General features: G+C 41.8%; 1 protein-coding gene across 3 annotated transcripts in view; it reads left to right on the plus strand.

Moving 5' to 3' along the window:
• LOC129695710 (dual specificity protein phosphatase CDC14A-like) overlaps positions 1–24,618 on the plus strand; it is a 114,196-nt gene that overhangs the window by 41,613 nt on the left and 47,965 nt on the right. For all 3 annotated transcript variants that reach the window (XR_008723216.1, XM_055632901.1, XM_055632902.1), the window contains exons 5-8: positions 16,850–16,926; positions 19,681–19,747; positions 21,888–21,950; positions 22,050–22,137. Coding sequence is in view for 2 of the 3 variants with exons in the window: in XM_055632901.1 (XP_055488876.1) it covers positions 16,850–16,926; positions 19,681–19,747; positions 21,888–21,950; positions 22,050–22,137 (295 nt within the window). In the remaining variant the exon portion in view is untranslated. The remainder of the gene's footprint in view (positions 1–16,849; positions 16,927–19,680; positions 19,748–21,887; positions 21,951–22,049; positions 22,138–24,618) is intronic.

Raw genomic sequence — 24,618 nt, forward strand, 5'->3', positions numbered from 1 at the left:
CGGTCTACCTTGGGCAGCTTCTCTCTCATGCCTTCATAGTCCCCTTTGTTCAACTGCATCACTGACACTTCCGATTTAACCTTCTCCTTCTCAAATTGCAGATTAAAACTAATCATATTATGATCACTACCTCCAAGCGGTTCCTTTATCTCGAGTTCTCTTATCAAATTTGGTTCATTGGACAACACTAGTATTGCCTTTTCTCTGGTCGGCTCCATTACAAGCTGCTCTTAGAATCCATCTCGGAGGCACTCTACAAACTCTCTTTCTTGAGGTCCTGAACCAACCTGATTTTCCCAGTCTACCTGCATATTGAAATCCCCCATCACCACAGTGGCATTACCTTTGTTACATGCCAGTTTTAGCTCCTGCTGCAACTTACACCCTGCATCCGTGCAACTATTTGGGGGTCTGTAGATAACACCAATTAATGTCTTCTTGCCTTTGCAATTCCTCAACTCAATCCACAGTGACTCTGCCTCATCAGTCCCTATGTCTTCCCTCGCAAGGGACTGAATTCCATTCCTCACCAGAAGAGCTACTACCCCCCCTCCTCTGCCCACCTGCCTGCCCTTTCTATAGGATGCATAACCCTGAATATTAAGTTCCCAGACCCGATCCTCCTGCAGCCACGTCTCGGTAATCCCCACAATGTCATATCTACCAACCTCTATCTGAGCCTCAAGCTTATCTACTTTACTTATACTTCGCGCATTCAAATACAATACTTTTAATTCCTTATGCATCTCACCTTTCACATCGATCCCTATTACACTTGGCCATACTCTCCTATCCCTTTGTGAGCTTTGTGGATGTCTCCTCGCGGCTCGTACGAGTAACGGTAGGTACTCGGGGAAATCCGGTAAACTCGTGACATTTTTTCAACACTTTGAAAAATGTCCACGAGTACAAAAATACTCGTGATGATGATTATTTTTAACTTTTTACTCGTACGAGCCGCTACGAGACATCCACGAACTCCTACGGACCCGCTCCGAGTTCGAATCGGGGAAAACTCGGGAGAACTCTTGAATTACCTCGTACAGTGGGACAGGCCCTTTAGGTGGATAACACCACATTTTCCCTCGATATACTCCATCTGGCCATATTTTTGTCCACTCGCTTGGGTTGTCTGTATCCATTGCAAATAATTTATCCTCACGACTTATTGTTCCATCTTTTTGTATTTTTAAATTATTTTGGGGCATTAATGTTATTTTCAATAATTTTACTTAATGCTGTTAGGAAGTTCAAGTACTCTACTATCAATGGCTCATTTACTGTTTGAATTAGATCCTCAGAAAACTTGCTAAACATAATTTCCTTTTGATAAAGTCACACAGAAAAACCCAACATGACTAAGCCTTGTCAAAGTGCCCTATCATCGTTTGTCTAAAAATAGATTCCAGCACTGACACAGAAACAGATGTTGTGCTAATTGGACTGTATTTCCTTTTTTTTTAAATATACGCAGACATATTAAATTTGCAATTTTATAATCTGCTGAAACCGTTCAAAAATCTGGGGAATTCAGGACGATGATAGACAATCCATTTACTGACCTTTTTTAAAAAGTCCAGAAATCATGCCCAGAGGATTTGGTTTACCTAATTCTTTGCTCTAGTGATCATTATTTTCAGTTCCTTATTCTCTATTGCCACTTGATAATCTGCTATTTTTGGTGTCAGTTGAGTATCCTAGTCTATTGTGAGGATGTGTACAATTTAAAAAAACCTTTTTTATATCTATAAAAATTAACAAATGTTGGTTTCTCAGAGAATGAGACATGGTGAGGACAAAGAAGTATCAAAAATATATAAAAAGTATATATATAAATTTTATATATATATATATATATATATATATATATATATATATACACATTTTATTTATATATATTTTTATATATAATTTGATACTTCTTTGTCCCTCACCATGTCTCATTCTCTGAGAAACCAACATTTCTTAATTTTTCTCCATGTAAACAGACATAGAAACACAGAAAATAGGTGCAGGAGTAGGCCATTTGGCTCTTCGAGTTCAATATGATCATAGCTGATCATCCAAAATCAGTACCCCGTTCTTGATTTCTCCTCATAAACCTTGATTCCGTTAGCTATATCTAACTCTCTCTTGAAAACATTCAGTGAATTGGCCTCCACTGCCTTCTGTGGCAGGGAATTCCACAGATTCACAACTCTCTGGGTGAAAAAGTTTTTCTTCATCTCAGTCCTAAATGGCCTACTCTTTATTCTTAAATTGTGACCCCTGGTTCTGGACTCCCCCAACATCGGGAGCATTTTTTCTGCATCTAGCCTGTCAAATCCATTAAGAATTTTATCTGTTTCTATAAGATCCCCTCTCACCCTCCAAATTCCAGTGAATATAAGCCCAGTCAATCTATTTCCAGTGAATACAAGCCCAGTCGTTCCATTAGAAAATAGAGAAGCTTTCTCTATTGAGCCCACAAGAAGCTTTCTCTATCTGCTTTTACATTTCTTGCTAGTTGTTTCTTGCATCCTTGTTTAACAGCCTTTTGGGTCAGTCTTTGCTGGTAAGATTCTCCCATCCATCTTACAAATTATTTTCCTTTTGTAATTTTAGAAGATTTATTTTCGCACTTTTTTTTCCATACTTAACTATTTAAGTCAACAATGGATTGGTCTTCCCATCTATATGTTTGAATGAACTGGGTATTCATTGAGAATTATAAAACATTTGCTTTAGATGTTTGCAACTTCTCAAAATATAATTATTATTTTATTTTGAAAACTCTTCTAACCAAACTGCCCCACATTCGTGTTGAATTTAAATGAAAGCAAAAATGGGGAAAAACTTCAGATGTAATTTTCACTAGACCAAGTGCATTGGGTCTGCTCCCCCAATGCACCCGTTCCCTACCCGTAGCCCCCACTGGAGGTGTGGTTCTCCAACTCGAGCCATTCCCGAACGCAAGTTTCCAGTAATCCCCTGCCTCCCTCAGCAGTGGGCTTTACAAAATATTCCAGTTGCAATGCCCTGCATGTTGCAATAGCAATACAGCCTCCCCCTCCTGTGACGTGAAAAGTTCAGAGTGTTCCTGTGTCACAACATTTTATCGGTGTGTTGGAAGCTGGCAGGAATGATTTTAATGAAAAATGTGAATCCGAATATGTCTGCTCCCCCAACGGTGTGGTCTCCCAATGCAATATTCTACCACTCAGCCGTTTTCCCCCAATGCAACTTAACCCATTCCCAAACATAAGATTCCAGCATCCCCCCGGCCTACCACAGCAATGGACTTTAAAAAAAATTCTATTGCATTTCCCCTGCCTGCCGCATCAGTTCCAACTGCAATTCCAATTGGCCCTTCCCCTCCTGTTGAAAAATCCCATTGAGGTGAAAAGTTCAGAGTGTTTCTGTCTTGCAACTTTGTATCGAAGTGTGTCGGAAGCTGGCAGGAATGATTTTAACAGTGAACATCTTGTGCAAGTTGGCATTTTTAAAGCTTTAATCATGAATAACTTCTCAAATATAGGATGAAATCTTCAGTGAAGTTGATCACTGCTAGTCGAGCCATTGTGACGTCATCAGTTGAAACTGGTCATTTTAAATTCAAAGTCTTTTGATTTTTTAAAAACTTTTAATCAGGAATAAGTCGAGAAATAAAGCGTAACATTTTCCAGTGAAGGCGAAAGAGGGGAAGAGTGCCTAGAGGGGAAACATCAGAATATGTAAAACTGTAATCGTTACCGTGTAGTGTTTTTGCGAAGATATAAAGACAACCACATATACACACGTACAAGATTAGACTTTTAATAAGTATATGATTCTCAAAACGAGTGAATGTGAAATTCGAGAATAAAATCACTCCTCCCTGGAGAAATTTTCCCCTCAGATTACCAATTAATATGTCACATTGTGCGTGACCAGATCTAAAATATCCCATTCCTGAGCAGGATGCATAATGTATTGTTCTGGGAAATGGTTCAAATACATTCTGTGAACTCGTATATTAGATAATCGTTGCCAGTTTAATTTAGACTGTTAACTTTAGACTTAGGAAATTAGCATGGTAACAGGCCCTTCGATCCACAGAGTCCACGCTGCATACTAGCACTATCTTACACACTAGTGACAATTACAATACACAGAAGCCAATTAACCAACAAACCTGTACGTCTTTGGAGTGTGGGAGGAAACCGGAGCACCCAGAGCAAACCCACGTGGTCATAGGGAGAACGTACAATCTCCGTACAGACAGCATCTGTAGTCGGGATTAAACCCGGGTCTCTGGCGCTGTAAAACAGCAGCCCTACTGTTGCGCCACTGTGCCACTCAAACTTGTCCAGTCTTAATGAAGATTAAAGTCCCCCATTATTATTTCATTACCTGCTTTATTACTCAATTATTAATCTGTTCAAAAGTATAGTTTATTGGTAAGGGTGTCAATGGATCAGTTCTAAAGCTGTTTTATCTTTATTGTTAACCTTCCTTGCAACCTAATTGGTTCTACTTCTCACCTTGAACCAGGATCATTTCTTCTGATTATCTGACTGCTTATCTGATTATCAGACCCCATGCCAGGGGCTCTCACTTAACTTTTTTTCCTAGTTGCCAGCCGGGCAACCTTGGCAGTTTTTTAGGTTGCCAAATGACAGTTTAGATGGCCATTTAAGACGGTTTGCATGACGTGTGCGATAATGTGCTCGGACGAAGTGTGTAGTTACCAGTCGGAATTATGCTCAATGAAGCATTCACATTATTTTTGCTTCAAATGAAGTCACAAACTAAACATATTCACCAATCAAGATATGGTATATACCACAATGACATGCAACAAAATCATAATACAGTATCTCAACTCTTTCTACACATTGCAATGAATGCAATTTCTATTAGTTCTTTCCACTTCCAAACAAAAATGTGGTTGGATTATTCAGAAAAAAAAGGAAATAAACAGAGAATAAGAGGCGGGGTGTTTCTTAAATGTGCATATTTTAAAGCTAGGAACATTGTAAGAAAGGTGGATGAGCTTATAGTCTTGATAAACACCTGGAAGTATGATGTTGTGGCGATCAGTGAAACATGGTTGCAGGAGGGCTGTGATTGGGAACTAAATATTCCAGGATTTTATTGCTTCAGGTGTGATAGAATTGGAGGGGCAAGAGGTGGAGGTGTTGCATTACTAGTCAGGGAAGATATTACAGCAGTGCTTTGGCAGGATAGATTGGAGGGCTCATCTAGGGAGGCTATTTGGGTGGAACTGAGAAGTGGGAAAGGGGTAGCAACACTTATAGGAGTGTATTATAGACCGCCAAATGGGGATCGAGAATTAGAAGAGCAAATATGTAAGGAGATAGCAGATATTAGTAGTAAGCACAAAGTAGTGATTGTGGGAGATTTCAACTTTCCACACATAGACTGGGAAACTCATTCGGTAAATGGGCTGGATGGTTTGGAGTTTGTAAAATGTGTGCAGGATAGTGTTTTGCGGCAATACATAGAGGTACCTACTAGAGGTGGGGCAGTGTTGGACCTCCTGTTAGGAAATGAGATGGGACAGGTGGCGGAGGTATGCGTTGGGGAGCACTTCGGATCCAGTGATCACAATACCATTAGTTTCAATATAATTATGGAGAGGGTCAGAACTGGACCTAGGGTTGAGATTTTTGATTGGAGAAAGGCTAACTTTGATGAGACGCGAAATGATTTAAAAGGAGTGAACTGGGACATTTTGTTTTATGGGAAGGATGTAGAAGAGAAATGGAGGACATTTAAAGGGGAAATTTTAAGAGTACAGAATCTTTATGTTCCTGTTCGGTTGAAAGAAAACAGTAAAAATTGGAAAGAGCCCTGGTTTTCAAGGGAAATTGGACATCTTGTTTGGAAAAAGAGGGAGATCTACAATAATTATAGGCAGCATGAAGTAAATGAGGTGCTTGAGGAGTATACGGAATGTAAAAAGAATCTTAAGAAATAAATTAGAAAAGCTAAAAGAAGACATGAGGTTGCTTTGGCAAGTAAGGTGAAAGTCAATCCAAAGGGTTTCTACAGCTATATTAATAGCAAAAGGATAACGAGGGATAAAATTGGTCCATTGGAGAGACAGAGTGGACAGCTATCTGCAGAGCCAAAAGAGATGGGGGAGATATTGAACAATTTAACTTCTTCGGTATTCACCAAGGAGAAGAATATTGAATTATGTGGTAAGGGAAACTAGTAGAGTAGCTATGGATACTATGAGTTTCAAAGTAAAAGAAGTACTGACATTTTTGCAAAATATAAAAGTGGATAAGTCTCCAGGTCCTGACAGGATATTCCCTAGGACATTGAGGGAAGTTAGTGTAGAAATAGCAGGGGCTATGACAGAAATATTTCAAATGTCATTAGAAACGGGAATAGTCCCCGAGGATTGGCGTACTGCGCATGTTGTTCCATTGTTTAAAAAGGGTTCTAAGAGTAAACCTAGCAATTATAGGCCTGTCAGTTTGACTTCAGTGGTGGGCAAATTAATGGAAAAGTTACTTAGAGATAATATATATAAGCATCTTGATAAACAGGGTCTGATTAGGAACAGTCAGCATGGATTTGTGCCTGGAGGGTCATGTTTGACTAATCTTCTTGAATTTTTTGAAGAGGTTACTAGGGAAATTGACGAGGGTAAAGCAGTGGATGTTGTCTATATGGACATTAGTAAGGCCTTTGACAAGGTTCCTCATGGAAGGTTGGTTAAGAAGGTTCAACTGTTGGGTATAAATGCAGGAGTAGCAAGATGGATTCAACAGTGGCTGAATGGGAGAAGCCAGAGGGTAATGGTGGATGGTTGTTTGTCGGGTTGGAGGCAGGTGACTAGTGGGGTGCCTCGGGGATCGGTGTTGGGTCCTTTGTTGTTTGTCATGTACATCAATGATCTGGATGAAGGTGTGGTAAATTGGATTAGTAAGTATGCAGATGATACCAAGATAGGGGGTGTTGTGGATAATGAAGAGGATTTCCAAAGTCTACAGAGTGATTTAGGCCATTTGGAAGAATGGGCTGAAAGATGGCAGATGGAGTTTAATGCTGATAAATGTGAGGTGCTACACCTTGGCAGGACAAATCAAAATAGGACGTACATGGTAAATGGTAGGGAATTGAAGAAATGGTACAGATGAACAGAGGGATCTGGGAATAACCGTGCATAGTTCCTTGCAGGTGGAATCTCATATAGATAGGGTGGTAAAGAAAGCTTTTGGTATGCTAGCCTTTATAAATCAGAGCATTGAGTATAGAAGCTGGGATGTAATGTTAAAATTGTACAAGGCATTGGTGAGACCAAATCTGGAGTATGGTGTACAATTTTGGTCGCCCAATTATAGGAAGGATGTCAACAAAATAGAGACAGAGTACAGAGGAGATTTACTAGAATGTTGCCTGGGTTTCAACAACTAAGTTACAGAGAAAGGTTGAATAAGTTAGGTCTTTATTCTCTGGAGTGCAGAAGGTTAAGGGGGGACTTGATAGAGGTCTTTAAAATGATGAGAGGGATAGAGTTGATGTGGATAAGCTTTTCCCTTTGAGAATAGGGAAGATTCAAACAAGAGGACATGACTTGAGAATTAAGGGACAGAAGTTTAGGGGTAACATGAGGGGGAACTTCTTTACTCAGAGAGTGGTAGCAGTGTGGAATGAGCTTCCAGTGGAAGTGGTGGAGGCAGGTTCGTTGGTATCATTTAAAAATAAATTGGATAGGCATATGGATGAGAAGGGAATGGAGGGTTATGGTATGAGTGCAGGCAGGTGGGACTAAGGGAAAAAAGTTGTTCGGCACGGACTTGTAGGGCCGAGATGGCCTGTTTCCGTGCTGTAATTGTTATATGGTTATATGGTATGATCAACCTGTGTCAATAAATCCTGGGCCATGGTAACATATATGCTTAAACATGCACACTACAGATTGTTGCAAGCATGTTTTCTGTGAAGGACCGGAAATTATCATGACATGACCATAGCATGGGTCGTTATTGCTATTGGTACAGAAACACTCGCTTCCCACATAATTTATCCACAACAAAATATACAGGTTGCAAGGAAATTTCTAAAGGCATTTTATGATAATAGCTGTTAAAACTGACTATACCCATCTGACAGGTTAAACATTGCACTAACTGACAAGAGATGGCCGAAGGACATAACTGCAGCAAATGTTCTTTTGGTAAAATGTTTAAAGCTGTCAAGACACCACATTACCGGACATTCAGATTAGATGTACGTGTTGTGGACAGCAATGAATATACTCAGTTTGTACGCACAAGATTTTTTTTAAATTATTGATAAACGCTGTTTCCATCATTCCCACTTCAGAATTAACATTAAAATTTCAACTGAAATATCTCCCGACCAAATTTGTGATGTATATGACCGGCTGTAGAAGTAAAACCTGGATAAATCCAAAGTATAGTTGTGAATGTTGCTCATTAAATAACTACAGTACTGATACTCCATATTAAGAGCATTGATTTGCCATTATAAACATATAAGATTGTTAAGGGCTTGGACACGCTAGAGGCAGGAAACATGTTCCCGATGTTGGGGGAGTTCAGAACTAGGGGCCACAGTTTAATAATAAGGAATAAGCCATTTAGAACGGAGACGAGGAAACACTTTTTCTCACAGTGTGTGGTGAGTCTGTGGCATTCTCTGCCTCAGAGGGCGGTAGAGGCAGGTTCTCTGAATGCTTTCAAGAGAGAGCAAGATAGGGCTCTTAAAAATAGCGGAGTCAGGGGATATGGGGAGAAGGCAGGAACGGGGTACTGATTGAGGATGATCAGCAATGATCACATTGAATGGCGGTGCTGGCTCGAAGGGCCAAATGGCCTACTCCTGTACCTATTGTCTATTAAAATGAATTCTGTAATAACGTGTCGACGGTAGCAGTGACAATCGAACACTGCGGTTTTAATGTTTCATGTGTTCACAATTTAATCAATCCATCTTTATGGACTAAAACAAATAATAACATTGGGAATTAAAACACATTTAATTGCATTCCGTTATCAAACATAGTCAATGTTCGCTCTGAAGAAGCCAATCGGTGTGGAATGGATGGATTGAAGCAGGTGAATTAGTACGTGTTGGTTAGAGTATGTAAAATGTGTGAGGGGAGACCACGGGGGATGTCAATGGTGTTGGGGGGGGGGGGGGGGATCAGTACGGGATGGGATGGGGGGGGGGGGGGGATCATCAGTAGTAGTGGCCATTTGGCCTGTTTTGCATGTCATTGAGGATGGCATGTGCCTTTAAATTTTAGACTGCCCGTTATATTGTGGGTGGGATATATGACGTGTTTTTGGGCATATTTGGAGTTTAGATGCTTGCGCAGAAGTCTAGTTTTTTAGATTAGTTTGGAGAGACGATGGAGAAGGTCAATCCTTCGACCATGTCAATGTTACGGAGACACGAGGAGTTTACTAATGTCTAAAGTAATAAGCTGGAGTTCGAAGAAGATTGTAGTAACGAGTCGGAAGAAATTTGGATGTATCTCACTGTTTTCTATCAACAATAAAGCATTTATTCATCAAAGGACCGTGTTTTTAAGCCATATCTGAGAAGAAGCTCTGAAGGTCTCTGTGAGTGAGCTTATATGCGTTTAGAAGACACCCCCTTCAACAATTCTCATCCAAATAGTGGCTCGGCTAATTACCTGAAGGATATGAAAATCTACCGCTACAATCAGTACAAGATGAATGGGGGGCTCAGTACAGGATGAATGGGGGTAGACAAAAGTGCTGGAGAAACTCAGCAGGTGAGGCAGCATCTATGGAGCGAAGGAAATGGGCAACGTTTCGGGTTGAGACCCTACTTCAGACTGTTCCCCCCCATTCTTCTTGTACAGGATGGATGGGGGAGGGGGGGTCAGTACAGTGTGGATTGGAGGGTCTGTGCGGGATGAATGGGAGATCACCACAGGATAAATGGGGGATTCAGTACAGGATGAATGGGGAGGGGGAGGGGGGGGGTTGGTCAGTACAGTGTGGATCGGAGGGTCTGTGCAGGATAAATGGGGGATTACTACAGGATGATTGAGGGGATCAGTATAGGATGAATGAGGGATCAGTAAAAGATGAATGAGGGATCAGTAAAAGATGAATGGGTAGATCACTACAGGGTGGATGGAGGGATCGGTGCAGGATGAATTGGGGGACCAGTGTAGGATGGATGGAGGGGTGGCAGGAGAATCAATGTGAGGTGGATAGGGTGATCAGCGCAGGATGAATAGATGGGGGATGGGAGGGGGTGGGTGCAAAGGGGTTTAGATGGGGGGGGAAGCACAGGGGATGAGAGTGAGAACTGAATAGAGGAGGGAATGGGGATCAGTGCGGGATGGAGATGAGGAGTCTTAGGATAATGGGGGTGGAGGGGGGCGTACGAGAGAGAGAGAGAGGGGAAGGGGCAGAGGAGGTGGGGAGGAAGGAAGGTCAGCGCTCCTCGAACAACATCGCCCCGCTGCCTTGGCCGTCCCGGTCCACTGGTTGAGATCTCCTCGCCACTGCCTCCCCTCCTCCACCAGCCTACACAAGGTGCAGGGCCGAGTGGTGCAGCTCTAAGATCCTATAGCTATAGGATCTTTGGTGCAGGTGCTTCAGACGGCGGAACAAGGCCTCCCCCTCCCTCCCTCCCTCCTCCCGGCTTCAGCATGTGAGAGGGTTTATTTTGAAAGCGCCATTGGCGGAGTGGCAGCAGCGGCCGCTATCTGGGCGGGCGGGGTACGGGAGGAGGAGGAGATGGAGTCGCAGCCGCTGCTGCTGCCGCTGCTGCCGCTGTTTGGGGTCTGTCATTTACTCCGACCCTTCGTCACCACGCACCTAGTATCTTTGCCCCGCAATACAGCCGTCACCGACACGAAACGTCACGTTCCTTTTCTCCAGAGATGCTGCCTGACCCGCTGAGTTACTCCAGTTTTTCGTCTCTATCTTCGGTATAAACCAGTATCTGCAGTGCCAAGCCGGGCAAAATGACTCGGCGCTTAGGTTGCCCGGTGGCACTTTGGGTGGTCATTGGCACCCGGGCAACTGCTAATTTCGAGCCCTGCCATGCCCATCTTTCCAATGTGGGCTCAATAGGCCAAAGCATATTTTTCCATTTTGTGCAGTGCATTCAGAAAGTATTCAGCCCTTCACTTTTTCAACATTTTGTTACATTACGTTACGTTTAATCCATTTTAAAATGGATTAAATTCATTTTTTTTAAATCATCAATCTATAAACAATACCCCAGAATGAAGAAATGAAAACAGGTATTTAGACATTTTTGCAAAGTAATTAAAAAGAAATAACTGAAATATCACATTTACATAAGTATTCAGACTCTTTGCTATGGCACTCAAATGAGGTTAGGTTCATCCTGCTTCAATTGATTATCCTTGAGATGTTTCTACCAACTTGATTGGAGTCCACCGGTGGTAAATTAAATTAATTGGACATGAATTGGACATGATTTGGAGAGGCACGCACCTGTCTATATAAAGTCCCACCGTTGACAGTGCATGTCAGAGCAAAAACCAAGCCATGAAGATGAAGGAATTGTCCGTAGACCTCTGAGATAGATCTATGCCTTGACACAATCCTGGGGAAGGGTATAAAAGCAATTTCTGCAGCAATTCAGGTCCTGAAGAGCACAGTGGCCTCCGTCATTCTTAAATGGAAAAACTTTGGAACCACCAGGACTCTTCATAGAGCTGGCCGCCCGGCCAAACTGAGCAATCGGGGGAGAAGGGCCTTGGTCAGGGAGGTGACCAAGAACCCGATAGTCACTCTGACAGAGCTCCAGAGTTCCTCTTTGGAGATGGGAGAACCTTCCAGAAGGACAACTATATCCGCAGCACTCCACCAATGTAGATTGGTTTATGCATGATAACCAATCATGGTAGAATAGCATCACTTACCCCACCCTACTGTACGATTTATATTAACACCCACTTCCTGTACTGCTCAGTCTTGGAAGCGGTCATGATGATCTAGCAACTAACAACCTGCTGTACCGCTATAGTTTGAATACTGATTAAAGATGATCTTGGATTTCAGATTGTGTCATTCAGTCATTTACAAGGCGTTTATGGTAGAGTGGCCAGACGGAAGCCACTCCTCAGTAAAAGGCACATGACAGCCCACTTGGAGTTTGCCAAAAGGCACCTAAAGGACTCTCAGACCATGAGAAACAAGATTCTCTGGTCTGATGAAACCAAGATTGAACTCTTTGACCTGAATGCCAAGTGTCACGTCTGGAGGAAACCAGGCACCGCTCATCACCTGCCAATACCATAACTACGATGAAGCATGGTGGTGGCAGCATCATGCTGTGGGAATGTTTTTTTCAGTGGCAGGAACTGGGAGACTAGTCAGGATTGAGTGAAAGATGAACGGAGCAAAGTTCAGAGAGATCCTTGATGAAAACCTGCTCGAGGGCGTCCTGGACCTCAGACTGGAATGGAGGTTCACCTTCCAACAGGACAACGACCCAAAGCACACAGCCAAGACAATGCAGGAGTGGCTTCGTGACAAGTCTGTGAATGTCTTTGAATGGCCGGACTTGAACCTGATTGAACATCTCTGGAGGGACCTGAAAATAGCTGTGCATCGACGCTCCCCATCCAACCTGACAGAGCTTGAGAGGATCTGCAGAGAAGAATGGGAGAAATTACCCAAATACTGGTGTGCCAAGCTTGTAGCGTCGTACTCAAGAAGACTTGAGGCTGTAATCGCTGCCAAAGGTGCCTCAACAAAGTACCGAGTAAAGGGTCTGAATACTTATGTAAATGTGATTTTTCAGTTATTTCTTTTTAATTACTTTGCAAAGATTTCTAAAGACTTGTTTTCGCTTCTTCATTTTGGGGTATTGTGTGTCGATTGATGATGTAAAAAATGAATTTAATCCATTTTAAAATAAGGCTGTAACATTCAAGTTCAAGTTCAAGTGAGTTTATTGTCATGTGTCCCTGTATGGGACAATGAAATTCTTGCTTTGCTTCAGCACACAGAAATAGTAGGCATTTACTACAAAACAGATCAGTGTGTCCATATACCATAATATAAATATATACACACATGAATAAATAAACTGATAAAGTGCAAATAACAGATAATGGGTTATTAATAATCAGAGTTTTGTCCGAGCCAGGTTTAATAGCCTGATGGCTGTGGGGAAGTAGCTATTCCTGAACTTGGTCGTTGCAGGTAGCAGGGAGATGAGTGTGTGGCTAGGATGGTGTGGGTCTTTGATGATACTGCCAGCCTTTTTGAGGCAGCGACTGCGATAAATCCCCTCGATGGAAGGAAGGTCAGAGCCGATGATGGACTGGGCAGTGTTTACTACTACTTTTTGTAGTCTTTTCCTCTCCAGGGTGCTCAAATTGCCGAACCAAGCCATGATGCAACTGGTCAGCATGCTCTCTACTGTGCACCTGTAGAAGTTAGAGAGAGTCTTCCTTGACAAACCAACTCTCCGTAATCTTCTCAGGAAGTAGAGGCGCTGATGAGCTTTCTTGATAATTGCATTAGTGTTCTCGGACCAGGAAAGATCTTCAGAGATGTGCACGCCCAGGAATTTGAAGCTCTTGACCCTTTCAACCATTGACCCGTTGATATAAATGGGGCTGTGGAACCCCCTCCTACTCCTTCCAAAGTCCACAATCACTTCCTTGTTTTTGCTGGTGTTGAGGGCCAGGTTATTGCACTGGCACCATATGGACAGTTGCTCGATCTCTCTTCTATACTCCGACTCATCCCCATCAGTGATACGTCCCACAACAGTGGTGGTGTCAGCGAACTTGATGATGGAGTTCGCACTGTAACTGGCTACACAGTCATGAGTATAGAGTGAGTACAGCAGGGGGCTGATCACGCAGTCTTGAGGTGCTCCCGTGCTGATTGTTATCGAGGCTGACACATTTCCACCAATTCGAACAGACTGTGGTCTGTGAATGAGGAAGTCGAGGATCCAATTGCAGAGGGATGCGCAGAGACCCAGTTCTGCGAGTTTGGTAACCAGCTTGGAGGGGATGATTGTGTTAAATGCCGAGCTGTAATCGTAGAAACATAGAAACATAGAAATTAGGTGCAGGAGTAGGCCATTCGGCCCTTCGAGCCTGCACTACCATTCAATATGATCATGGCTGATCATCCAACTCAGTATCCCGTACCTGCCTTCTCTCCATACCCCTGATCCCCTTAGCCACAAGGGCCACATCTAACTCCCTCTTAAATATAGCCAATGAACTGGCCTCAACTACCCTCTGTCGCAGAGAGTTCCAGAGATTTACCACTCTCTGTGTGAAGAAAGTTCTTCTCATCTCGGTTTTAAAGGATTTCCCCCTTATCCTTAAGCTGTGACCCCTTGTCCTGGACTTCCCTAACATCGGGAACAATCTTCCTGCATCTAGCCTGTCCAACCCCTTAAGAATTTTGTAAGTTTCTATAAGATCCCCTCTCAATCTCTTAAATTCTAGAGAGTATAAACCAAGTCTATCCAGTCTTTCTTCATAAGACAGTCCTGACATCCCAGGAATCAGTCTGGTGAACCGTCTCTGCACTCCTTCTATGGCAATAATGTCCTTCCTCAGATATGGAGACCAAAACTGTACGCAATACTCCAGGTGTGGTCTCACCAAGACCTTGTACAACTGCAGTAGAACCTCCTATACTCAAATCCTTTTGCAATGAAAGCTAACATACCATTCGCTTTCTTTACTGCCTGCTGCACCTGCATGCCTACCTTCAATGACTGGTGTACCATGACACCCAGGTCTCGCTGCATCTCCCCCTTTCCCAATCGGCCACCATTTAGATAATAGTCTGCTTTCCCGTTTTTGCCACCAAAATCGATGAATAACAGCCTGACATATGAGTTTTTGTTGTCCAAGTGGTCAGAGAGACGTGGAGGGCCAGCGAGATCGCATCCACCGTTGATCTGTTGTGGCGCTAAGCGAACTGCAGTGGGTCCAGGATTTTGTCGAGGTAGGAGTTGATTTGCTCCATGATCAACCTCTCAAAGCACTTCATCACCACCGGCGTTAGTGCCACTGGTCGATAGTCATTAAGGCACGTCACCTTACTCTTCTTGGGCACTGGTATCATTGATGCCCTTTTAAAGCAGGTGGGGACCTCAGACCTCAGAAGTGAGAGGTTGAAAATGTCCGTAAAAACTCCAGCCAGTTGGTCCGCACAGGTTTTTAGAACACGACCGGGTATACCATCAGGTCCAGGTGCTTTTCGGGGGTTCACCCCTCTGAAGGATTTCCTGACATTACGAAATGTGGAAAAAGTGAAGGGGTCTGAATACTTTCTGAATGCACTGTATTTCTCTATGGCTCTATAAGTTTGGGTTGATTAAGCTATTTTATTCAGAAAACTTCCATACTTACCACAAGGTTAAACAGAGAAGTCTTCCTTTATTATTAACATTTTGTGTCAGTTAGCCTTGATATTTTGCTTTGCAGAATATTTTCCTTGCACTTACATGATTCGAACTCACTGAAATATATGAATTAATTGATGCTGAACTATCTTTTTATTAGTTTACCTGAAATGACTAATCCTGTCATTACTTCAATGTCAACTCTACCTTCGTCATTCATCACCAGTTTGAATTGATATACGTTTCTGCCTTATAGGCAACACCTAAATGCTATTTTTCTACTATATTGATAATTCCCTAACAGTATAAGAGCAACTCTCAGAATTGTCAGATTTAATGCTGATTTTTTTAAACATGAAACATGAAGTTGATAAAAGACCCATCTTTGGAACTGTTAGTAGTAAATCCTTAAGATGGTCTCAGATGTACATTAAAAAAAATAATCCAACCTGATCCACTTGGGACAAGAGATATCATTTTTAGTGACATCTTTTACGAAACACTAGACTATTATTTGCTTTGTGGATGCATATAGAAAAAGTATTTTGTTGTGCTCTTTCTGCTAGAGTTCATGGTCTTTACATCAGGGGACTGATTTTGTTTAAGTACTTGTGTCCTAATAATTGTCATTTTTCTTCTGTTTTATCTTCCCTTTGAGAGAATTGAGTGCTGGACATTGTGGGAATAATTTATATTTGTGATGAAACACAAGACATGGTTGGAGCTATCCATAAGGACCACTCCTCTTTCTAGAAGTAACAATTTAACTATTGAATTGCACACAATTTTGCACTTTAACTCTTAACTTTTGCTTCGGGAATTTGAAAGATTTTGATTAAAATGGCATCAGAAAAATCAAAACACACATATGTGCTAATATATTTTTTGCCTTCAGCTAATCCTTTTATTTGGTTAATGTATTTTACTCTTCTACAGTCCATCTCCCTTTTATGGTAGGTGTTGTGATAGGATAGTGAGTATATCCGGCAGTGTAAGTCACCCTGCAAAAGAAAACTGAGTCACACTTTCAAGAATGTTAAGCCATGCTTTCACTGAAGATAGATTTGTTTGTGCTTTTTATTGGCTGTAAAATATCCGCGGTTAATACTATTTGACGTATTTGCTCGTATATTATGAAGCCCGAACAAAGTTTTTTTTAAAATTCATTACAATCCACATGTAGTGGACTGGGAACAGAATATTGGTCTTTGCTTCTAATCTTCATGATCTTAAACTAGTTTATAAATGCACATAGCTACATGCTGCAAAAGATGGATGAGGTTTTCTTCTGGATTTAATTTGTGTGCAAGTTCAGAAAAGAATGCTGATGTTAATTTACTTCAAAGGATCATATCCGTGTTATGTGTGCTGAAGGATAGGATGTCATGCTGCCTGAATTCAAGACTTTTCGGTCGGCATGAGTATTTCATAAAATTGCTGCAAAAATATTCTTAGAATTTCATCTTGTTTCCTTCAGGTAATATATTTGAAAAAGTCCCCAGAGGAAACCTACAGGTTGTTGGTAGGGGGAAATAATATATACCAACCTTTCAGGTAACTCTCTTTAATTCCCTTTCCTGAAAATTGATATTAAACACTTTACACGCCTGATCAGGAATCATCTCATAAATATGCAACTTGAATGTGGAATAGAATAATTTGCTCTAGTGCAAAATGTATACAGTGATTGTTACTTTGGCTCACTGCTACCGAGGGAAGTGAAAGTTGAATTGCTGGTGCTGTTTCCTCTGCCTCACCAAGATTGGATGTTTCCTAACCTTTCAAAAGGTAGTTGGAGAGCTAGGATTTATGTTTCATAAAAATATTGAGATTAGCTCACTAATGGGTTTTAGACAAATACACTTTAGACTTGACTTTTCTTTAGCGATCCAGGCCCTGCAGCCCACCCATTATGTGCTGCCCAGCGATCACCCCGTATACTAACACTATCCTACACAATAGGGACAATTTACAATTTTGCCGAAGCCAAATCTGTACGTCTTTGGAATGTGGGAGTGCCCAGAGAAAATCCACACCGTCACATGGAGAACGTACGAACTCCATACAGACAGCACCCGTAGTCAGGAACAAACTCTGATCTCTGGTGCTGTAAGGCAGCAACTCTACTGCTGCGCTACTGATGCACACGGGGAGGGGGAGAAGAGGAGAGGAGGGACGGGAGGAAGGAAGGGGGGAGGGGAGGAGAGAGGGGAGAGGGGGAGAATGGGGGGGGGGGGAGGGGTGGATGGAGGGTAAAGGGGGTGACTTCACTTGCTGCGCGTGGAACATAGCGCAGCAGGCCGCGAGGAGAAAGTTCTTGAAAAGCAAGCCGTGAAGCTTGTGACCTCGGAAGACCTCTGGATCTGCAGTACAGAGCCCACTTGCTTGTTCTTTCTGCGTCTTTTGAAGAACCGGGGTGAGGGGGGGGAGGGAGGGGGGTGGTGACGTCACTCCTGGAAAACAGTGCCCAGCAGGATGCGCGTTGAAGAGCCTTTGTGACGTCATCAGCTCGTTAACTTGAAAAAAAGATCTCAGATTGGTGAACGATTTTAGTAAAAAAACTCGGGAAATAATGAATCAAATTTTCAGATGAGGCGATTTTCGACATCATGAGGTAAATCTCTACCGGAATATGTAATAATTTCACCGTTGGCGCGTCGGGTTTTCGAGGAGGTGTGAATCGCAGAAAAACACACAAATACACACACAAATAAATACATCCACATCCAAGATCAGTTTTATATTATGATAGATATTAAAAACTTTTAAAAGAAATTCCAGATATTAAATATCGTTTCCCTTTCAAAAACTAGCAATGGCCATACAACATTAAATTTAAAGGAGAACCAGAAGACCGATCAGTGAAAATGTTTCAGAATTTTTTTCCATTGGGAACCCAATTAATGAATACAATTGGCATCACAGAGAAGTATTAATGCTCATTACATTCATCCACATTGTAACAAAATGTAGCAATTATTAAAGTTACTGAGTTTTCAATGTGTCCTATGGAAAAGCTGATGCTATTACAAATAAGCACAGGACCTCACAGTGTAGAGATTCTTTTTAGCGATAATGTTTATATGTAGTGTGACGACCTGTTCCTTAAAGCTGGTCCCAATTTACATTGAAACTGCAGTTCTAAACTTGTGTTGCATGGCTGCAGTACAGCATTGGTCCATGTTCCCCTGAATCCTGACAAACAGAACATTCCGAGGACATGCTGTCAATGGTTAACAGACACTCAAACACTGATAAGTAAACCTAAAATACACTAGGCAATTATTTTAAAGCTTCAACTAATCGCATAGAACATAAACTGAATGCTATGGTATCTTTTAAGACAGATCATACCACAGCTGTGAATGAATTATCCTTTACAGTCAGAGTTCCAGGATTAGTAAATTAAGGGTTTAAAGTTCTTGATGAACAAAATACTTAAACCTCCTCCCTTGACTCTGTCCAGGGACCCCAACAGTCCTTTCAGGGTAGGCAGAGGTTCACTTGCACCTCCTCCAACCTCATCTACTGCATCCGTTGTTCAAGATGTGGAATCTTATACATCGGCGAGACCAAACGCAGACTGGGAGATCCATTCGCAGAACACCTTCTCTCAGCCCGCCTGAACCAAACTGATCTCCCGGTTGCTGGACCCTTTAATTCTCCTTCCCATTCCTACACAGACCTTCCTGTCCTCGGTCTCCTCAATTGTCAGAGTGAGGCTAAACACAAATTGGAGGAACAGCATCTCATATTTTGCTTGGGCAGCTTATAGCCCAGTGGTATGAATATTGATTTATCTCACTTCAGGTAGCCCCGGCATTCCCTCTCTCTCTATCCCTCCCCCACCCGTCACACTAGCTTGTTATTTTCACACTACAAACGGCCTACAATGGTCTGTTTCCTTTATCATCATTACTTTTTTGCATATCTTTGATTCATTGTTCTTTGTCTCTCCACATCACTGTCTATATTTCTCATTTCCCTTATCCCTAACCAGTCTGAAGAATGGTCTCGACCCAAAACACCACCCATTCTTTATCTCCAGAGATGCAGCCTTTCCTGTTGAGCTACTCCAGCTTTTTTTGTCTCTCTTCCCGTTTCAACCAACATCTGCAGTTCCTTCTTACACAAGATACTTAAACCCATCTTTCGCTACAATCCTGGCACATATGAAAACTTGAGCTGCACTAAAAACTATCCTTGTTGTCCACTGGTGATGAATACTGTGAGGCGATGCACAAAGTTTGTTTTACTAAAAATATAACGGTGCACTATTTGATGAGTGTAAAATATTTCTTATTGCAGAGACGCTTCATTTGGCACATGCACATATAAGCTAACGGTTCTGGACTGTTTACATGCAGTTAGTAAGGTAAGATGCTTAATTAATAGTCAATTAACATTTCCTGGCACTTTGCTTTATATTGATTTGTCATGAGGTTTAATAACACCATGTTAATATTAGTTTGAGGAAGCTTTTGTCAAACTTGTCCATGTATTTATTTTGAACTGAATTATAGATGGTAGACCACTTAGAAACATAGAAACATAGAAATTAGGAGCAGGAGTAGGCCATTCGGCCCTTCGAGTCTGCACCGCCATTCAATATGATCATGCCTGATCATCCAACTCAGTATCCCGTACCTGCCTTCTCTCCATACCCTCTGATCCCCTTAGCCACAAGGACCACATCTAACTCCCTCTTAAATATAGCCAATGAACTGGCCTCAACTACCCTCTGTGGCAGAGAGTTCCAGAGATTCACCACTCTGTGTGTGAAAAAAGTTCATCTCATCTCGGTTTAAAAGGATTTCCCCCTTATCCTTAAGCTGTGACCCCTTGTCCTGGACTTCCCCAACATCAGGAGCAATCTTCCTGCATCTAGCCTGTCCAACCCCCTAAGAATGTTGTAAGTTTCTATAAGATCCCCTCTCAATCTCCTAAATTCTAGAGAGTATAAACCAAGTCTATCCAGTCTTTCTTCATAAGACAGTCCTGACATCCCAGGAATTAGTCTGGTGAACCTTCTCTGCACTCCCTCTATAGCAATAATGTCCTTCCTCAGATTTGGAGACCAAAACAGTACGCAAAACTCCAGGTGTGGTCTCACCAAGACCCTGTACAACTGCAGTAGAACCTCCCTGCTCCTATACTTAACTCCTTTTGCTATGAAAGCTAACATACCATTCGCTTTCTTCACTGCCTGCTGCACCTGCATGCCTACTTTCAATGACTGGTGTACCATGACACCCAGGTCTCGCTGCATCTCCCCTTTTCCTGGTCGGCCACCATTTAGATAATAGTCTGCTTTCCTGTTTTTGCCACCAAAATGGATAACCTCACATTTATCCACATTATACTGCATCAGCCAAACATTTGCCCACTCACCCAGCGTATCCAAGTCACCTTGCAGTCTCCTAGCATCCTCCTCACAGCTAACACTGCCCCCCAGCTTAGTGTCATCCGCAAACTTGGAGATATTGCCCTCAATTCCCTCATCCAGATCATTAATATATATTGTAAATAGCTGGGGTCCCAGCACTGAGCCTTGCGGTACCCCACTAATCACTGCCTGCCATTGTGAAAAGGACCCGTTTACTCCTACTCTTTGCTTCCTGTTTGCCAGCCAGTTCTCTATCCACATCAATACTGAACCCCCAATGCCGTGTGCTTTAAGTTTGTATACTAATCTCTTATGTGGGACCTTGTTGAAAGCCTTCTGGAAGTCCAGATACACCACATCCACTGGTTCTCCCCTATCCACGCTACTAGTTACATCCTCGAAAAATTCTATAAGATTCGTCAGACATGATTTACCTTTTGTAAATCCATGCTGACTTTGTCCAATGATTTCACCACTTTCCAAATGTGCTGCTATCCCATCTTTAATAACTGACTCTAGCAGTTTCCCCACTACCGATGTTAGACTAACTGGTCTGTAATTCCCCGTTTTCTCTCTCCCTCCCTTCTTAAAAAGTGGGGTTACGTTTGCTACTCGCCAATCCTCAGGAACTACTCCAGAATCTAAAGAGTTTTGAAAGATTATTACTAATGCATCTACTATTTCTGGAGCTACTTCCTTAAGTACTCTGGGATGCAGCCTATCTGGCCCTGGGGATTTATCGGCCTTTAATCCATTCAATTTACCCAACACTACTTCCCGGCTAACCTGGATTTCACTCAATTCCTCCAACTCCTTGCTTCATCTTTGTACAGAAATGTGTAATGTCTTTACCTCCTCCCCATGTCAACTTGTAACACCATCTGGAGTGTTCCAAAGATTTACCTTGCTTATCCTTCAAATAATTTATTTTAAATATTAGCTACTTTCTGCAGGAAGTGCTTCTGAAATTGGTAACAAAGTTGCAACTTGTCTGTTTTATATGTGCAAACTGACAAATTTCAAATTTAATACAGAATTGAGAAACCAATTAATTTACTTGTTACATTGCTATGAATAATCTTACTCTGAATTATCTTGTTATGTAACAAACACTTCTATTTTTTTTCAGGCTGTGCAGTATGATTTCTTCAATTTTAATACATTTGATGTGGATGAATATGAACATTATGAGGTTGGTGCTTTAGTTGGATTAAGTGACAACATTTTCTCGATGTATTTACCTCAAGATTGACACGTGTGAATAAATAAACACATTTTAACTTGTTTGCAGAGAGCTGAAAATGGAGATTTTAATTGGATTATCCCCAGTAAATTCTTGGCCTTTAGTGGACCACATCCAAAGAGCAAAGTTGAAAATGGTAGGTGCTAATGTAAATGTGGTGATTAAATGTTCCCTTGAGATTTGCATTTAATGTATGTGCATTTTTTTTTTTTATTTTGAGATGTAATGATAGTGGTTTATTGGTGCAAGTGCAAGCAAAGGGTTTGACCTACATGAATGTTGTGAAGGACACGCTGGATAAGGAGCAGAATTAATTGTTGATAGGTTTTTGGATAAGGGAATTGGATGTGGTTCATGGAACGTTCATATTAGTGTTGACTTGAATCTGTTGGGATGATAAGCCTGTTTCAATGTTGAAAATACTTTGAAATATTGACTGAACTGAATCGACTCTCTTAAACATTCAGTTCATCCAAAACTCCAATGCTTACATTAAATCAGTACCAAGTCCTATTCACCAATCTCCTCATCTCCTCTGACCTTGTGTTTTAGACCTTTAAACATATCTGTTAACTTTGGTTCAACATCTACTTAGTCAAGCAATGTGCCAAACGTGACTTTATAATAGTGATTGTAATCACATTCTCGTAAGTTAGTTGAATAGCTTTAATCATCTAACCCAAGGAAAGTTGGGCATCTCACCCTTTTTTCTTCTCCAATACCTGTAGCTAATTGGAGATTATGCTACTGAACACTGCCCTGAACCTTGAATGCAGTCAAGTCTCATCTACCGCATCTAAATCTCCTCCAGCAGTACTTTGTTGCTCTGTTCCTGAACACTTGAAAGCTCCCACGTATCTTCTTGCAAGTCTTACAGGGTTAAGGATGAGAGGGGATCTTATAGAAACATTTAAAATTCTTAAGGGATTGGACAGGCTAGATGCAGGAAAAATGTTCCTGATGTTGGGGGAGTCCAGAACCAGGGGTCACAGTTTAAGAATAAGGGGTAGGCAATTTAGGACTGAGATGGGGAAAAATCTTTTCACCCAGAGAGTTGTGTATCTGTGGAATTCTCTGCCACAGAAGCAGTGTATCTTGTAATGTAGCTGACCTTGTTTCAGATGTACATATTGTCACATTGTGGATTGTAGTTGCTGCACATTTTCCCACAACTATGTCTTTTTTGTTTTTTATTGTTAAAAGATAAGAGCTGAATGTACTCACAAGCACCTAAGCAATGGGCTTTCAAGTTCTTGGACTGTTTCCATCTCCCTGAATATCAGCCATTATTTCATGTAGGACCACATGTACGGGCATTCAGCCTCCACTGTAGTGCCACCTATAAATGTGAGAAATAGTAAAGATTGCTTTGGCGGGGGGCAGGGGGGAAGGAATCAATTGTACCAGTAAAAAATGGAACTTCAAATGTTATCTCAATAGCAAACAATGTCCCAGAGACCTGAATTTTATTTTTGTAGGGTGTAATCTTTAAGTGTAACATCTACCTCTTCACCAATTCTGAAGGAAAATCTCATCTATGTTTCCAGCTTTGGCAGTGCTCTTCATTCTGGTAGCAACTCTTCTACATTCTACATAGAAACATAGAAAATAGGGCAGCAGGAGGCTATTCGGCCCTTCGAGCCAGCACCGCCATTCATTGTGATCATGGCTGATCGTCCCCTATCAACAACCCGTGCCTGCCTTCCCCCCATATCCCTTGACTCCACTAGCCCCTAGAGCTCTATCTAACTCTCTCTTAAATCCATCCAGTGATTTGACCTCCACTGCCCTCTGTGGCAGGGAATTCCATAAATTCACAACTCTCTGGGTGAATTTTTTTTTTCTCACCTCAGTCTTAAATGACTTCCCCTTTATTCTAAGACTGTGGCCCCTGGTTCTGGACTTGCCTAACATTGGGAACATTTTTCCTGCATCTAGGTTGTCCAGTCCTTTTATAATTTTATATGTTTCTATAAGATCCCCCTCATCCTTCTAAACTCCAGTGAATACAAGCCTAGTATTTTCAATCTTTCCTCATATGACAGTCCCGCCATCCCAGGGATCAATCTTGTGAACCTACGCTGCACTGCCTCAATCACAAGGATGTCCTTCCTCAAATTAGGAGACCAAAACTGTACACAATACTCCAGATGTGGTCCTACCAGAGCCCTATACAACTGCAGACCCGGTCAACCCTGCATTCTGTAAACTCAAACTCGATATAACTTTTGCTGCTATTCAAAAGTGCTACAAAATGTCAAGTCCAGCTTACCCAACAACCTTTTTAATGAGGAAGGGTTTAGACCCAATCTTTGCCTATTTCCTTCGCTCCATAAATGCTGCCTCACCCGCTGAGTTTCTCCAGCATTTTTGTCTACCTACGATTTTCCAGCATCTGCAGTTCCTTCTTAAACATTAAGCCTTTTTAATGATCTGTGTGATGTCTTTTAGAAATGTTTAGAACTTGATAATGAAGAGATAATGAAATGATTTAAATTCTCCTTGTGTTTCAATCACTTCATTAGCTCTTCACTCCTAAATGTTGTAATCCCGGTCAACCCTGCATTCGCATGGCATCTGAACTCTCTGTTCTTGAGTATTTAACACCTAACTACAT

Source organism: Leucoraja erinacea, chromosome 3 (assembly GCF_028641065.1).
Source record: "Leucoraja erinacea ecotype New England chromosome 3, Leri_hhj_1, whole genome shotgun sequence".
NCBI lineage: Eukaryota > Metazoa > Chordata > Chondrichthyes > Rajiformes > Rajidae > Leucoraja > Leucoraja erinaceus.